Source organism: Martes martes (genome assembly GCF_963455335.1).
Source record: "Martes martes genome assembly, chromosome: 4".
Taxonomy (NCBI): domain Eukaryota; kingdom Metazoa; phylum Chordata; class Mammalia; order Carnivora; family Mustelidae; genus Martes; species Martes martes.
Window position 1 is genome coordinate 33394571 of NC_137891.1, and position 18731 is coordinate 33413301.

Here is an 18731-nt window from a genome sequence, read left to right on the forward strand (position 1 = left end):
CCAACGTGGGGTGCAGAGCCTAACGCTGGGCTTCAACTCACACTTTGAGATCAAGGCACGAGCAGGTGTCAAGAGTCAGACACTTAACCAACTGAGCCACCAGGTGCTCAGCCACCAGATGGGGGCTCAGGGCACGGAGCCACCATAGTGCCCCATAACACTACACCATGACAGCGATGCAGTTACAGCCTTAAATGCCTGCTTTTTAAGATCCTCCTACCCATTAGCCTCCTCTGTCGAATCCTGCTTCTGATCCTCCATTACTTGGGGTTGCAGGGATAATTCTCATTCTGGGTGTTCTAATGTTGGAAAATGTTGGACTTCTAGATCAGCCAGAGTGAAGACACCTCCCGCCCACTTCACTTTCAGTTGTGACTTCGGAAAGACCATGCCTTGGGAATGAGGGCCATGCTCTAAGACAAAGTTCAAGACAGAGAAAGACCTGCCCTAACAAAGAATGAAACAAGCCTGACAGGATCCAAAAAGTCCACCAGTAAACTTAATAGTAGTTTAAATACGAAGAGAATACAAACCTCCATGTAAAATGTAGGCAAATTGCTAAAAACCAAATGTGAAGAGAAAAATCTTAAAAGCTGTCATACTTTTTTTTTTTTTCTAAGATTTTATTTATTTATGGGCGCCTGGGTGGCTCAGTGGGTTAAGCCTCTGCCTTCGGCTCAGGTCATGATCCCAGGGTCCTGGGATCGAGCCCCACATTGGGCTCTCTGCTCAGCAGGGAGCCTGCTTCCTCCTCTCTCTCTCTCTCTCTGCCTGCCTCTCTGCCTACTTGTGATCTCTGTCAAGTAAATAAATAAAATCTTTAAAAAAGAAAGATTTTATTTATTTGTGTGTCAGAAAGAGAGAACACAAGCAGGGGGAGCAGCAGCCGAGGGAGAAGCAGGCTCCCTGCTGAGCAAGGGACCTTATGCAGGGCTCAATCCCAGGACCCTGGAATCATGACCTGAGCCAAAGGCAGACCTTAACAACTGAGCCACCCAGGCACCCGTCTTATTGTTTTTTAAAAGAAGTTATAAAAAGGGGGAAAAGCATGAATTATGACTGACTTTTCGTCATAAAGAATGGAGGTCAGACAAGAATGAGATGACTACATTAACATTCTGTAACAGAAGGAAAGAAACTGAACTATCCAGTAAAAGTATACTTCAAAAATTAAGGTGAAATAAAACTATTTTCAGAATAACAAAAGCTTAGAGAATTTGTTGACAGCAGACCTGTGTTATAGGAAATGTTAAGGAAATCCTCCAAGCTAAAAAGGAATAACACTAAGTAGAAAGATGAATCTACAGCAGAATGAGAAAACCAGAAATAGGAAATAATATCAAAAAAATATAAAAGAATATCTTTTTCCTGCTCTTAATTTGTTTGAAAGACAATGATTATCTAAAGCAAAACTAATACCTTCCATTGTGGTGTTTCATTACTTAGACAAATAATAACAACAGCAAAAAAGATAGGCAAGATAAACAGAATTTTGCTGCTATAAGGTCCTTATATTTTAAGTGAACTAGTAAAATATTAACTCTCAGTGGACAGTAATAAGTTAAGAATTCACTTGTCATCTATCTAGAAGGAGCCAGAAAAAAAAACCCAATGTACAGCAAACAGAGAGATTAAAATGGAATTTTAAAAAAAGACATGAATCCAAAAGACAGGACAAGAAAAGATAAAAGCAGATAGGATAAGTTGGCAAGAAATATGGAGAGGGCACACTTAAACCCAGCCATATTAATAGTGGGACTAAATGTCAAGGAATTAAACTTTCCAAGAAAAGGAAGGAACTATCAGAATAGATTGCAAAGCAAAAGCCAGCCATGAAGGAGACAGGGACTCAATTGAATGAACTAGCATGTGCAGGTGAAGGGTAGAAGCAGCGAGTGCCAGAAGGGTGGTAAAAGTATTTCAACACACAGTAAAATTTCAGACGAGGGATATTATTGGTAGTCCAGATCTGCGTAATAATAAACGATGTAATTCATCGGGAAGACACAACAATCATACACATTATGCCATTCGTAACAGAGGCTCAGAAAACATGAGGGCAAAAAACTGAAAGAGTGAAAGGGGGAAATCGACTCATCTCCAGGCAGTGGCAGATTTTATTACCTCTCTCGCAGTGACTGATGGAGATATTGAAGATTCTCGCAATAATATCAACTAACTCCACCTAATTAACATTTACAGAACGCGAACACCACACCCAGCAACTGCAGAAAGAACATTCTTTTCAAGTGCACCGGGATTATTTGGCAAGATAAGCAATATCCTGGACAATAAAATATGTCCCCATAGACACCAAACAATCAAAATCTTGCAGAATTTGTTTTTCTGGTCCAATTAGAATTAAGTTAGACATCAATAACAAGATAACCTAGAAAATGCTCAAAGACTTGGAACTGGACAGTACACTATGGATGCAAACAGCAATTGCAAAGTATGGTAAAGCCTTTTACCTGAATGGCAGTGAAAATGCTGGTCAGTTTTTGAGTGATGCGGTTACAGCAATGTGCAAAAGGATATGTATAACTAGAAGGATATTAGAAAAGAAGAACGGTTTCAAGTCGATGATCCAAGCTTCTACCTTAGGAAACAAGAAAAACCGAACTTGAAGTAGAAGGTAGGAAATAATAAAGAGCAGGAATCAGTGAAAAAGAGAACAACGAATATAGAAATGTAACAAAGCCAAAAATTGGCATGTTGACAAGAGTAACAAAACTGATAAACCCTTAGCAAGTCTGATCAGGAAAAAGAGAAAATTATCACTATCAAGAGGAAGAGAGGGACCATTATTTTAAATTCTATGGGAATTTAAAGGATGGCAAAAAATAGTTCAAATATCTTTATAATGATAAAATTCAGCAACTTACTTGAAGTCAACAAATGGTTGGAAATCATAGCCAACGCTCAAAGATACTCTAGCAGCCTTTAATTTATTAAACAAGTTTCATTTGTAATCAAAATTTTCCCACAAATAAAATTCCAGACCTAGCTGGTTTCACTGGTGAAGACTGACAAATATTTAAGAAAGAAATAATACCAGCTTTACACAAATATATTCAGAAAATAGAGGAGAAACCACTTGCCAACTAGTTTTTTTCATGAGGCTGTCGTAGCCCAGATAACGGGCCTGATAAATATTACAAAGAGAGAAAATTAAAGACCGATATCTGAATACAGAAGTAAGAATCCTTAACAAAACATTATTAAATCGAGTCCAGCAATACGTAGAGAAGATAATACCTCGTAATCAAGCTGCGTTTCTTTCCAGATTTTTAAATGGCTTAACACTAGAAAAATCAATCAGTGTAATTCATATAGTATAGCATGTGGCTGAAAACCCATATAAGCAGCTCAATAAAGGGAGAAAAGGCGTTGACAAAGTTTAACAGCTCTTGCTCTCAGTGAATTGAGAATATAAGGTAACTTTCTCAGTATGATAGAGCATCTACAAAAATCCTACAGCTAGCACAATCCTTGATGGTCAAATATCGAATCTTTCCCCTCTAAGTGTAGAAGTCTTGGGCAGAACTTTTTGGAAAGCATTCAAGCTATTTCCCCACCTGCCTGGTGGCTATTCCCTCTTCCTCCTTTTTCTCTCCTGGGACTGTCGATGTGATGGCAAGAACTACAGCTGCCATATTCTAACCAGGAAGGAACCTTGGAAGAACAAGCTACTTTCACTGTAGACTCTCTTACCTATGCTAAACACAGTTCCTAGTTAATAAAAGAAATAACTGCGGTTGAGTACTTATTATATACTCAGTTGTATTGGAAGTGGTCATTTCTTTTGTCATTTCAACCCCCGCAACTCTTTGAAGTGGCCATTATGTACCTCTGTGGCAGATGAGTAAGTGAGCCGAAATAGAGTAAGTCAGCAGTAAACAGAAAAATCTCACCTCCTTCAGGCAACCTTCCTAAAGAACATTAACCAATTCTTCCTCTGCGTTCCTGTCTAGCATATATGGTATCTCACAACAGATTTATTTTAGATATGGAAGCATACACTCTGGTCATATTCAGGGAAGTCCTTTTGGAGTCTGGAATGATATCTTACTCACCATGACATTACTAGTGCTTGAACAGAATTTTTTAAAAAATATACAGATATAAAGCCTATTTAAAAGAGAAATAAAATATAGAGAACGCACTGTCCTGCAGTGTATTCTTCAGGGTTTCCTTTATTAAGAGATCAACTATATAGGGGAGACTAGAGCAAGTGGCAACCAGCACTTTAAACACTGGGATGCCAAGACCTGAACAATTCTTGCCACCTGCCATCTCCCGCCAAGTGATTTCTGGTGCCTTCACGTTCTAAGACCCCGAGCCCCACCTTGTTTCATACCCTGGGAATGCAAAATGCTGTGTTTGAAAGGCAGCTGATAAACTGACTAGCGCAGCAGATAAGAAAAAGCATCTGGGGGTGCTTGGGTGGCTCCGTTGGTTAAGCAGCTGCCTTCAGCTCAGGTCCTGAATCCAGGGTCTTGGGACTGAGCCCTGCGTCTGGCTCCCGACTCAGAGGAGAGCCTGCTTCTCCCTCTTCCTCTCCCTCCACCCCCTACCCCATACTTAGGCTCTGTCTCAAGCATACAAGCATGCGTTCTCTTGCTCTCTATCTCAAATAAATAAATAAATAAAATCTTAAAAAAAAAAAAAAAAAGAAAAAGACATCCAGCTGGGTATTCCATATTAAAGGAAGAGAAAGGGAAAATCACAAACATATTGTAGCAGCCTTGAGGTATTCCCACTGCTGCTTACTGTGTGGTTCGTGCCCCTCAAACTTAACTCCAGCCCACTGGAGGGGCTCTCTCTTTTCTGAGTGTCCGCTTAAAAGCCATGACCCTTCTCCTTCATGTTCAAGGCACACTTAGTTCTCCAGCAAGACCCTGGATATAAGTCTTATCATTAAAGAAGCCTCTAAGTGTTTATTTCTGTTCCCATTTTGTCCCTGGGGCTCATTTGCATTCACACAGTCACCTGGCTCACTCCAGCCAGGTGTGAGAAAACGGACCACATTCTAGTCAGGGAAAACAGACCAAATCTCATTAAGGACTAAGTTGTTCGGGGGCCTTTTCTTTCCTGGTCCCTTCCTTTCCCATGCTCTCCTTTCCCTCTTTATCCTCCCAACCCCCATTTCTTCTTTGGTATCATGAAAAATGAGTGATAGTGTTTGAGACACAGCTTTGAATGAAAAGTCACAGTATTTACACCTGAGAACCGAAATGTGATTTATTATGACCCTAGAAAAGATAGAAGACAGAAAAGATGTCCTTATTGGTATCCAGAGATCGAGGACCCGTCCATTTGGAAGAGAAATGATTCCTGGATATTTGAAGAGCCTGTCTCTTAGATCATTTTAAGACCCGAGACTAGGTTATACCTTATCACTTTTTCTGAGAAAGGCTGAAGAACTAGAGTTTTGATTTTGTGAGTTTGGAACTATTTCTCTAAGTCTTCAGGCATCAAGTTTGTACCTAGAGACTAGATTGTCAACTTTGAGTGCTCAGCACTAGTCAGAACTCAGAATATTCAGGATGAGTTGGCCCTGTCCTGTTTCCCCTTACCACCAAAACACTGTTTTTTGTTTTTTTTGTTTTTTTGTCTGTCAGCACACAAAGTTCTTGGCTATAATAAGTCAAGAATGAACTAGACAACACATACGCTTTCTCACAATTTCCAAAATTTCTCCAGCAAGAGCTTGAAATTTGCTAAGAAAGGCTTGGGATTATCTAACACACAATTTCTTGCTGTCGTGCTGTTCATCATGCCCAGACAGTGCTCAATCATCAGCGTCAGGGTTTGGGTATGTCAGTATATCACCAGTCCCCCGTGTAGTCTGTAGGGGTTGTCATTGTCTTTGCCTGGACACCCAGAAAGTCTGTTGTCCCCAGCATCCCACCAGCCAGACCGATGACAAAAGGGGAGCCCAGACTCTGGAGGTGAGAAGCAGAGAAGAGCCTGACCAATTTCTTGCCTAGGAAACAGTCAGAGAAGCTGCATGATAAGGAGCTCAGGGCTCTGTCTCTCAGGATTCTGAGGTCACCCTGTTCCCATGTCATGTTATCTTTCAGGACCTGGGACTTCCGCTGCCATCATTGACTTTCCAGGTCAGAGAGCCAGTCCAAGTGCAGTGAACTCTCCCAGGGTATATTTAAGGTCCCATCTTTTGGATGACTGCCCAACCCTGTCTGCTAAGTGCTCCCTTCTGAGGAGGCCCTGGGCTGACTTGCTGAGATTTCTTGCTGGGGTCTTTCTTTTATGGAGTCCTGATGACAGATGGCTGAACCCACTGGGGGCACGTTCTTCTTCAGGGAAGATCAGACGTGGTCTGCAGGGAGCCCGGCACAGCTACCTTCCAATCCAGCTTGGCTCTGAGTGTCCAGAGAAAATAACGTGTCCCCTTAGGAAGACTCGTGCCTTCGATGAGACAGACCAGCAAAGAACGAATTGGTTTTTAAGACCTCCTAATCAATTATTTATGCTCATAATAGTTAACAGTCTCGGTGCCGTGTATTCTCTACACGGTATTTTGTTTAATCCCTATGACAACCCAACATACTGAGTAGCTTTACTATCCTGTCTTGCAGCTGTGGGTAGCGAGACTCAGAATATAAATGACACTGTCAAAGGAGAACGTAAGTTAAGTGGCAGAGTCAGGAACCAGTCCTTAGAGTCTAATTTAAAAGGAAAAAACCCAAACTGGTTTGTGATTTAGAAGTCAGTCACTTACACTCTTGGGAGTCAGTCAGTACGGGCAGACAGCTTTGGTAACGTTTTGACCATTCCTCTGTCAGCCCCTGCAAGAGTGACCCCCACGTCCTTTACTGCGGCTTGTGGTGCCTCGACTGGGAGTTCCCGGGAAAGTGAAGGTGTTGGCATCGACAGCAGTCTTGGTGCTGGGGTTCAGTCAGGAAGAGCTCCAGAGGAGCTCCGTCCTGAGCTAGGGGTTGCAGGGAGGGACCAGCGTGGATCGTTCTTGAGGAGGTAGAAGGGCTTTTCAGGAGAGGGCATAGAAGAAAGGCAAGGGGATGGTTTTAACAGGAATTAGAATAGAATAATGGAACGGGATAACGAAAAGCAATCTGGGAGAGGCATGGAGGACTGAGCTGAAATGGACTCCTTGGAAATGGAAGAAATGGTGATTTCTAAGAACAGAGAGAGAACTAGGTTTGGATTTGTAATAATTAAGCTCCCTTTTAAATTTACAGCCAGGGAGGACTTCCATCAGAACTCTGCTGGGGTTTTTTCCCTTCTGGTTTGAGGAACTGCCTTAAGGAGATGGAGAAACCTTGGAGAGAAGCTGGTCTCTGGACAGGTTGTTCCCGTCATGTTAGCACAGGTGTCTCCGCAGCGGAGAAAGCGCCCCCTACCCCCACAAAGCTGAACTGACACAGTGGCAAAAAACCCACTGTCACTCCTGTCACCTTCGCCCAGGAAATGGCAGCGTCTGCGTGGCGTTCTCTAGGACTCTGCTCTCCGTGGAGAGGGACACTGACTCAGAAATCTCACTCAGTTCGCTCTGAGACTCTGTGAGCTGCTGAGTCACTTAACAGAAAGCACCTCAATCCAGAACACCAATCTGTCTCTACCCCACACAGAATAACCACCTTTTTGAAAAGCAGCAACTTCTGATGGTGTAGTTCGAGATCCTTTGGCACTCTGAAAACACGCTCTACCGAGGGCTGTTCGCTAAGACCAGCGGCTGCTTCTGTCATGGAGAAGTAAGAAAAGATGATTTTGTTGTATTGAAACAACACGTGTGTTCAGGGAAAGCAGCGGCAGGCTTGGGATGGGGAGAAGAGAAGTCAGAGAAAGCCGTGCATACAACGTCTGTAAAGAAAATGTTTTATTTAAAGTGTTAAATACCATCACCAGAATGAATGTGATTTACATTAGTTGGTGTTCGTTACAGGACTAATCTGCCCCTTTTTTTTCCCCAACTGGAATTCCCTTTACTTTTAAAACATACTATGTACAGGGCAGCAATGGTCACTGGAGTAGTGCTATTTACACGACTAAACCACAAGTCGAGGTGCAGACATGTGAAAATTAAAAAAAAAAAAACACCCACTTTTTAAATAAATACTGCATAATGACAAGTATGTACAAATATTCCATACAGTCATGTCCTTCTTATTAAAATTAGAAATAATTTTTATAGGAATATGCACAAAAAGTTATGTGACTGCATCTTTGTATCAGGAAAATGGTAAACGTTTATTCTAAGGGAGAGTATAGACACTACAGGTCTATTAAATTAATTGCTGCTGGTACACAAGTGTCTAAATTATTTCCATAGAGTTTTACTCGTTCTTTTGACAACTTTACCTGGGGCCATCGATCACACAAGGTCAAGACACAGTCTCGGTGTATTTCATATTGCACCACATAAAGAGAAGGCATTTTTAGTGATACTCATTTTAACTTTTGCACCATATCAAGCATGATGGTTTTTAATGGTCAGCATGGAATTTAAAAAGGAAAAAAAAAAAAAAGAAAGAAAGAAAACAATTTTTGTGCATGGCCTTAAGTGGTATGTATGTGGATTTCAAAAGTTTCTGCAAGAAATTAAAATCAACCTGTAAGAATGTGTTATCAAAGTGTATGTAAAGAAACAGAAACTATGGGTGGCTTTATTATATTAACCAGTGACTTTTCCTCTCAAGAGGGGAACTTAAGAGAAACTTGACCTTGCAGCACCACCCAATGGTAATGACTGTCTGTAAAACCAAAGGCAGGGGTTTGACCTTGGGGGATTCGGGGTGTAGACTTTTGGTGATGGCATCAAAGAACTATTAATAGGCAGACTGACTTTCTTTGAGTCACCTAAAAATTGGAGCTTTAAAATTATTTGTTGCATATTTATGTTTACTATATTTCTTTAGAAATATAATTTGTGAAAAATTGTATTTTACTACAGAAAAATGAATTAATAAACAGCCCTGTGTTTCAGGCTCCAAATTTTTAGCAGTGTTTTTCTATTCACATAGTAAATGGAAACTGGCTAAAGAAATTGCTTTAATTAATTAAAAAACAAAACCTAAGACCTTCTAGAAATAATACTTTAACCCCTGTATGAATAATGCTGGTGCTAAAAACAAATTTATTAGACATTACAATGGGCACATGATTTTAGGGTTTTCCTGTAAACTGAACTTTGAAGGTGAAAAGAAAAGTACCATGCACTGTACAATAAATTGCAAAAGTTCAAATATCTTCTTTATCAAATACATGCTGACTTACTTGAATGTACTCCCAAGTCATGTTGCAAAATCCTTTTCAACATGCTTGAAATAAAGAAAGCTCTTAGTTTTTGGTTGTTTTTTTTTTTTTTTCTCTTGAGAAATTCATAAATTCAGAAGCATCTACAGCTCTGAATCAAACATGGGGTATAAGGAGTATCAGGTCAAAAACTTGTAATCTTTTAGTATAATGTTCACTCTGGTAGGGAGAAAGAAAATGAAAGATTAAAAGAGAGGAGAGGAAAAGTGAGACAGAGAAGAGGAAGAAAGATGTGAGCAATTTGCACATATTGAACTTTATAAGATTCGTATATTTAACATGGAAATAAATTGAATATAGTATGCTTATTTGTCACATAAAGAGAATTTTAAGTATCTTCTAGAAAGTATTCTCATTTGTAATGTCTGCCAAAACACAGACTATGATTAAAGAATAAACATGGTGTGTCTTTGTACCACCCTGTCGCATTCTCTTCCCCTTTTAAAACCATGCAATAGTGAAATTTATTTTTAAAAATAATATAAATTGTTGAAAATGGCTGATTTTTATTCTTTTTTTTTTTTTTTGCAAGTTGCAGCCCCAAGAAAATAATTTAAGTATTCAGCTAATCTGTGTCCATGCAAAAAAAGTTTCTTTAATTTCATTCAGTACAGTGGAGCCACAGAATTTTGTTTTTCAGAGTCCAACACATCGTGGCATTAGGGAATGGCGTGCCTGCTGGAGCTCTGAATGCTGCCACGGCTTACGCTGGACGGGCTGCTCCTGGTCCCTGTGCAGAGGAGGGCGGATATCTGTCCCGGACCACTTCTTTGGTCTCCCGCTTTTCACCTGATGCTTCCGAGGACTTCACTCCTTGACTCGTAACATGGCTTCATGACTGTATAGCTCCATTCCTGTGGCATAATAGGGCTTTGGGGTCAGAGAAATGAAGAAAGAGGAACGATAAAAATAGAAAGGTGCCATTGAAAAGGGCTTTTGTTGCATGAAACTGACTGATTCTTTGAGATTAATCCATGGCTTCAGATTGGACCCAAACTCAAGTGTTCTTGAACTCCAAGCCTGATAGTTCTTCATAACTCTGCTCTTTGACCTGAGGACCATCTTTAGGGCACAATGTGTGCAACTTCCTCTGAGAACACAGGATCGCTTTGTATCCCTAGAAACAGGCTCAGAAGACACAACATTAAGCATGCAGTGTTACCAGGGTTTGCGACCTGTGGGTTGTTTTTTTGTTTTTTTTTGTTTTTTTTTGTAACGCTGGTTGCTATGACAACAGTTTTACAGCTGCTATGAACGAGAGTAAGAAGGTCCGGTTGAACTTTCCAGAGAGGATTGGGAAGCTCTTCTTGTCAGAGGGGCCAAGGTTGGATCTACTAGGGAGGAAGGGGGGAAAAGTTTGAACCATCCAATCACCATATTGGACAGCTCCAGTTCATCTAAAAGTATCTGGGCCACTCCCATAAAGGATTTGTGATCCATGCGACCATAATCTCCCCAGACAATGATCTGTTGGCAAAAGAAAAAGGACAGTGAGGTCAGCATCGTTATGTACATGGAGACTTGCAAAATACAATACATTTGGTCAACATGCTATCATCAAACATCCAATTCCACAGTTGTGTTTTAATTGCTGGGATAGTGGTCTTGAACTACTAGAATCCAAAGGCACATGAGGAAAAGTGTACTGGAGTGTTCACATCCTAAGGAGTCTGGGGAAACTGGAGTTTGTGACTGATGGGGGCTGGCAAGTCTCTAGCTCACTGGAAAGGAAACCACAGCGTCCATGGCTTGATAACATGGGTCACTGCTTTGACATTTCCCAAGAATTTCTGAGAGCAATGGAAGAGAATGCAGTAAGACATGTGGGTCTAAGGTCTGAGTCCATGAAAACACTTTCCTATATAAGGGAGAAACCATTCAGTAAATACCTGTAAAACCTTCCCCTGGGGACTTTCTTCGAAAGATAATAGCTGTTGGTAAAGGGGTTCCAGTGTTTTTCTCGCCACCTTTGTTTTCTTTTTGGCTATGCAGACTCCGTTATCCAACAGATACACCTTCACATATGGTGCTTGGGAAAGAACACACAGAGGGGAGGGTTAAGTGACAAGCTGCCAGTTATGAAACGCCCAACTTGCAGATGACATCTGTAACGGCTTAGTTTTAGGTCAAAAGAACTAGCAATCAAAAGTCATCCATCTTTCCACATGATGTCAAAATCATTAGCTAACTAAGTCCCTATCAGCCACTGAAGGAGTTTAGGCAACTTTAACCTAGAGGCTACTCTGAGTTGATTACTACTTCGCCATCAAATGGTTTTATAGATTTAAACAATGCATTAAATAAGGTGAAATGCTTCCAGTCCCTAACAATGTTCAAGAGAGAAGTCCTACTTAGTCTTTCATTTGTCAGTACTTAAACCTAAGTAAACATGCTTGAGATGACATCTTTTCATAAATAAATTATAACATAAATAATAAAATTCCTATAATAAATACTTACATAATATAATTATATAATATAAATAATAAACATAAATTTTTTCTAAATAACAGTCATTTACTAATCAAAAGGGTTTATTTGTTGATGGTGTGGGTACAAGGCAGGGGGCTTTGATGTAATACGATCACATAAGCTGGGAAGAGGCAGCTAATTATGAATCGTTTGGCTTGAAATGTACTTGACTCTCCATTAAAAGCATTTTCATGCATGTGCAAATTACGGTATTCTTTATGGCAAAGTGGGTTAACTAGCTCCAAGACCTTTGTAAATATAATTGACTTAACCACCCTGCAAGATTGTACATATTATCATTTAGAATGTCCGCAAGGACAGGGAAGTTACAAAATTTAAAACTATTCTTCAGTCACTGGAGGTGCCGGGCTGAGAACTGAATTTCAGAATCCTCACTAATTGTTCCACATATCGGATCTCTTGTTCTATACATCTCTGTACAGTGGGCCTGTGTCATTTTCCATGCCTCCAGGCACCTTAGATTATGACATTATAGTAGGACATGTGTGACATCGTAACACAAAATGCTAATGACGCCTCTCTTTCCTTGCACATTACGTGAAGTAAAAGTTAGTCTAATTAGAATGTCCTAGATACAAAAGCTTATGCTGCTTTGGAAACCTATATCTATCTTTATTCTATTTTTTTAAAAAATCTATCTTTATTCTACTGCAGAGCTTTAAGAATTCCCAAGGAGAATTTTGAAGCTCCAGATAAAGTAAAGAAGAACACAAAATACCAGCTAATAAGAAAAAGAAATCCTTACGTACATGTTTACTTTGCAATGGTTTCTACTACATACATACATACTTAACTTAATAAGGTTAACTTAAATTATTTAACTTAAATTATCCTTACCAGACCACCCTCACTGCATGCTCACTTGGGATAACCACACAAACTACTACAGGTAACAGACTCACTGATTAGTATCTTTAATGATCTAAAAACAAAGTTTTCAGCATCGAATCAAAAACAAAGGCTCTGAACTGAAAAGTAGGCATTGCAAGTCATAGAAGAATCCCTTCTGTTCTTACCTGGCAGTGTCTTGGAACCTGGTTTTACAACAAGGCCACGAGCCCGAATGATTTCCACCTCCAACTGTCCCTTTTTGTCCATCATTCCTACCTGAATGTCACCTAAAGGTGCATGAGGAAGAAACAGACAAGGCTTAGGGTACAAACGCAGTAAGAAGCAGGCTTGTGTCAAAGACCTTGGTTTTATACCACTTCCTCATTTTGCATATATTTTCATAAATTTAAATATATTTAAAATTCTATCAGTGATCTCTTACTTTAACAAGCATATCAATTAACTTGGGGAAAAAAATCGGTTCAAATTCTTTTATTGGTACAATAAAAACACTTATTCCTGCGGACAATACTGTTCAAGATCCCATGAAACGAGAGAATGTAATTTTCAATAATCTAAAGGAGGAACAACGAAATCAGATGACAAAAAATTCTTACCCATTGCAGGTGTAGCCAGAGTCTGGCGCCCCACTAGCTGGGCAGGGCCAAGGCCATCCAGGAAATCGCTGAACTGGCTATCTGAGGCCAGGCGGACACCAGGGAAAATCAGACTAAAAGCAAAATAACACACAGGATTAAACCTTCAACCCGTTTACTTTCAGGCAGCTCGGGTTTCCCTCCTGCCCCTACTTGGGGGCAGGAGCCGTTGCCACCACGGTTATGTCGGTTGTATTAACTGGATCCCAGCACTGCGTTCCACCACCCGTGGCTCACCCTTTCTCATTCTCTAGCAGCCCATGTATGTCACCAGAAGCACCTGTCACGCCAGACTGCAGGCCGCTGCATACGTGTCTTTCTCCTCCTTGTCTGGAGGGCCTGGCCTATGATTTCTATCAGTAGCCCTCGCTACCTACCGAGCCCTTACTCCACGAATAGGCATTCGCAGATTTAATCCTCTTAGCTGCACTGGGAGATAGATTCTATTATCCTGTTTTACAAATGAAGAAACTCTTCTAGATCATTCCCATCAGTACACAAAACCTGCTGTTATTCTTCCACTCTAAAAAAAAAAAAAAAAAAAAATCTTCTACCTTAAAAAAAACCCACTTAAAAAAAAATCCCTTTCCTAACTCCCCTTCCTACCCTAGCTCCCACCCCATTTCTCTACTCAAAGCTCGTTGAAAGAGTTTACTCTATGGGCTGTCTTCAGTTTCTTTTTTCTTGTTCTCCCTTGAAACTCTGTATTCAGTTTTTCCTTGCTCTCTTGCTTGCTTGATTTTTCTCCACCCACCAAGGTCACCAGAGGGCCACATGGGTGGCCCACTGTTCATACTCAGCACGTCTGATTTAACACATTAGTATCAGCTGACACAATGGTGCCCTCCCTCTTCATTGAAACACTTCATCTACTTTGATTCCCAGACCCTCTGGTTCCCTGATTTTCCTCTTTGGCCACTCTACCTCAGTCTCCCTTACTGGTTCTACCATTAAGCATTGAGAGCCCAATACTCTGACTTCTTATGCTCCAGTCTCCTTGGTAATCTGATGCAGTTTCATGGTTTTAAAGGCCATCTATGCTGACATGGCCTAGATTGCCATCTCCGGCTTGGACCCCAGACCTGCTATTAGTATTAGATCTGCTTTGCCTACCTGTCTGCTTGGATGTCTAACAGGCAACTGATACTCAATTTGTCCCAAACTGACTCCCAACCTCGAAACAAACGAAAAGCCAAAGTCTGTTCCTCTCAAGGGATTCTCATCTTAAATGGCAACTTCATTCTTTCAACTGTCCAGCCTTGGGGTAGCCTTTCCTCTTTGTTATGGACTGAACCCCGTCCCCCCACCAATGCATATGCTGAAGCCTTAACCCCCAGTACGACCCGTACATGGACATAGGGCCTTTAAAGATAGTTAAATGAGCTTGTAAGGGTGGGGCCCTACTCTAATCTAACGTAATCTGATGGTTTCCTTTTAAGAAGCACGAGAGACTTCAGGGGTTTGCTTGCACAGGAGAAATACCATGTGAGCACCCACTGAGAGGAGGCCATCCGCAAGCCAAGGAGAGACGCCCCAGGAAAAACCAAGCCGGGTAACACCTTGATCTTGGACTTCTAGTCTCCAGAACTATGAGAAAATAAATTTCTGTTGTTTAAGCTACCCAATCGTCAGTATTTTGTTAGGGCAGCCCTAGCAAACGGATACACCCCCTTTCTCTCCTTACTCACATCAGATGTACCAATAAATCTTATAGGCTCTACTGTAAAAATGCATCCAGAATGTGACCTCGCATTATAATGCTACCACAGTGGTCCCAGCCTTTATCTCCCGTCTGCGGTATTACTGAACAGTCCTCTGGATGTTCCCTCTGCGGCCAAATTTACTTTCCACCCCCGCAGCAATCAGAACGGTCTGTTAAAATTCAAGTCAGGGAGCATCAGGACTCTGCTCAAATCCTCCGTTGGTTTCTCGTCCCTCTCAGAGGAAAAGCAAAGTCCTCACACTGTTATTACAAAGTCGATGCAAGCTGTCCACTCCTTGCCCCCCACATTAATTTCTACTCCCGCCCTTCGTGGACGGTGCTGCCTTCCCCACCGCTGATGGCGGGCAAACTGCTTCCTCCAGCTCTCAGAATGGGTTTGGGCTGGAATGTTCTTCCCTCAAATGTCCACATTCTTCAAATCTTTACCCAAATACATTTTTTTCCCTGTCCCCACATGAAACCCCACCCCTGCCCTCTCTCATCTCTATTCCTTTCTTTTTCTCTTTAGCACTCACACTACCTAATCTACTATATATTTTATGAATTTTCCTTATATATATGTATTAACAACTTTTCTTTTTTTTTTTTTTTTTTTTTTTTTTTTTTTTTTTAAAGATTTTATTTATTTATTTGACAGACAGATCACAAGTAGGCAGAGAGGCAGGCAGAGGAGAAGGGAGGAAGCAGGCTCCCTGCTGAGCAGAGAGCCCGATGCGGGGCTCGATCCCAGGACGCTGGGATCATGACCTGAGCCGAAGGCAGCGGCTTTAACCCACTGAGCCACCCAGGCGCCCCAACAACTTTTCTTATTTATTGTCCATCTTATCTATTAGACCATAAGTTTGGTGAGGGTAGGGTTTTTGTTTGTTTGTGTCTATTTTGTTCACTGATATAACTCCAGCCCCTAGAACCATTCTGGAATATTGTAAGCACTTAATAAATACTTGTTAAGCAAAATCAATTAATTAAAATGAAACTGAGAAAAGTTAAATAATTGCCCAAGTTTCTACAGTACCAAAAAACAGAGGAGAACTTAAGCCTATATGATTTTAAAAAGCCGATGGTCTTAAACACTAACTGATTTTGGCCCCCTTGTATGACTTATATACCAACTGAGCACAGTGCCTAGAACACTGGAAGGCGTGGAAAATATTTGTTGAATGAATACGCATATTCAACCCATTTCTCCCAAAAAATATAAACATCTGGGGTGCCAGGGGCCACAGCTGGGACATTTTTGTATCCCTAACAGCATCTACCATAGCATTCTGCAATGAGGAAAGCTCAGTGCACATTCATTTTTTAATTGCTTCTCCATCCCTTCTAAGACTTCCTTGATGAACGTCAAATCTGTTTTTACCCCCAACCTAAATCCCCAAATACATATTTAACCCAAGCATTTTAACCAGTATCCCACACAATCTTACTGATAAATGTATGGAAACCATATACCTCTCCTGTATTTATATAGTCACGCTAGACAAACGTTCCTCTTTGCCTCACATCTGGCCACATCTTTGTTGTCTAAACGTCTGATGCTTCCACGCTGACGATAGAGTGAGGTCAGTAAACCCCGCTCTCCTTGATTATCCTCCTCTGTGCACCATCTATGGATCTGTGGTTGCTGATCATTGTCAATTTGTCGGTAACGGGGCTACATTATCTCGACAAATGCTTTGAAAATGTCCGGACTACAGCTGAATTCAAGGAAAAGCTACTGCTAACTACATAAAAGAAGGGCTCATTACCTTCCTTTGTGGCATTACGTCTATCCGAACTGCCTGCTACTTCCAGGAATGAAGTATGTGTCAGGTATTCTAGAATTTTTAGGAATCCCTCTTAAGAGCCAAGATTAGAGAAATTAGCATTGTTCACGTGGTATGGCTGGAGAGCTTACTCTTTTCTGGGTGCCTCTATATTATTTGAAACCAGGCAAACTTTTACGTGCATGTATCGTGACAGTCACATTTTAGCGTCTTGCTATTAAAGCAAAACACTTTATCCTCAAACCCATTTCCCTCGATAGAAAAAGCCGGCTAGGTCCCACTTCTCGGGGGTAGGCGAGCAAAAGTTCTCTTCCAAGCACAACAGCCAGTGGAAATGAAAATGGCGCTCTCGAGGGTGTGAGTTAGCTTCTGGGAAAGCACAGAGAGAGACAGAGAAAGAGAGAGAGAGAGAGAGAGAGAAAGGTGATGGTCCTGGTAAGGCGCGGAGGAGACGCACACCACAGCTGGCCTCACTCACTTTCCTTCTGAGCTGTAGCTGTTCATGCTGCCGTCAGTCGATTCTCGGCTTGCCTGGCGAGTCATCCAGTTCCTCATTTCCACAGCCAGGCCCGTTTCCGTGCTCCTCTGGACAGTGCTCCGTAGCTTTTTACCTCCTGCTTCTGCACAGACAGAAAACAAGAGGCATAATAGCTTTTGTCATCACCATCTGGTAACGAAAAATACTCAGCCAACAGGTGATGGTCCTCAGATGGAAAGAACTGCAGAAAGACAAAGTGGTCTTATTAAGGAGACACACAGAAAAGGTATTTCCCACAATGTCTTGTTGTGTGGGATGAAAATATTCTTAAAAAATCTTCAAGAAGCAAAAAATACCATTGTTTTTTTTTCCATTTAAAGCAGTGTTCGAGTTGGTTACAAAAGGAACAAAAAGGTTCAAACTAAGGAAAACAACATAAGCTTTGTTTTCACTGTAATATTTAAATATGTTAATTTATGCCTGTCTTTTTCTTTTTCCTTTCTTTTGATCATAATGAAATGATTAGGCCTTGACTGTTTCCAAAGAACAGGTGATGAATAAACCTCAATTCTAGCCTTAACTTTCACACAAAAACCTGATATTGGAGGTTGATCGATATTAGAAGACAAAGAAAGCCATACAAGGGAGATAACCTGTCTCATATAGTTTTATATCTGTGGGTAACTTTCAGAGAGACTGTCAAAGGGAATGCAAAAACCCAGCAATGCCATGTGAGAAGAGCTTTCTAACGTGGGATCACGAGTAGTCATGTTCTTAAGGAGGTTCAATAACTCGAATATGACATGTACTTACAGGAGCCAATGAGAAGACCAGACGGGAAACTGAGTCAGAGACCACAGATGTGACAGAGTGTAAGAAGCGCAAGTGATTTGGACAGGTTAGGGAGGAAGGCGCTTGACAGAGGGAGTGGGATTTTAGCTGGGTTTGAGAAATGGGTACACTGGGAACTGAGAGGCAAGAAGGAAGTGTGTGGGGCCAAGGGAAGGGCCCAGACAAAGGCAGGAAGGCAGGAAAAACCATGTGCTGCTGAGGGATGATGGAAGTAACCAGATGAAGAGTAATGGTGGGGGAGTGTCAGACAAGAACCTGAGCCCCCAACACAAAGGGCCGTGCATGTCAGAATGTGGAGCAGAGAGAGCGCTAAAGCTGGAGGGACAGGGGACAGTCCAAACCATTTGTCTTAATTTACTTCTTGTCGGGCCTAAATATGTATCTACATTGACCATGCATACCATTAACTTTTGGGGTTGTGGTAAGCTCTTTTAACGCCTGATACTAATAATTTCACCTTAGATCAATCAACATTTGTTGATATTGACCTTGACTTCTTGAAATTCCTCCAGCAACAACTTATAATATTTGCTCACTCTTCTGAAACACTGCTTTAAATTTCATCTATTTTCTACTTCCAATCTCCATGTCCATCCAAATGCTCTAAAGTTTATATCAAATATAAGTTATGACGG

General features: G+C 41.1%; 1 protein-coding gene across 28 annotated transcripts in view; it reads right to left on the reverse strand.

Annotated features, from left to right (window-relative positions):
* Positions 1 to 9824: 9824 nt before the first annotated feature.
* Positions 9825 to 18731, reverse strand: part of RIMS2 (regulating synaptic membrane exocytosis 2) — a gene marked incomplete at its 5' end in the record, with an annotated part of 588318 nt that continues 579411 nt past the window's right edge. For all 28 annotated transcript variants that reach the window (XM_080803094.1, XM_080803113.1, XM_080803090.1 and 25 more), the window contains 5 exons: positions 9825 to 10764; positions 11187 to 11326; positions 12807 to 12908; positions 13239 to 13351; positions 17245 to 17386. In XM_080803094.1, the coding sequence (XP_080659220.1) occupies positions 10546 to 10764; positions 11187 to 11326; positions 12807 to 12908; positions 13239 to 13351; positions 17245 to 17386 (716 nt within the window). In that variant the 3' untranslated portion in view covers positions 9825 to 10545. The remainder of the gene's footprint in view (positions 10765 to 11186; positions 11327 to 12806; positions 12909 to 13238; positions 13352 to 17244; positions 17387 to 18731) is intronic.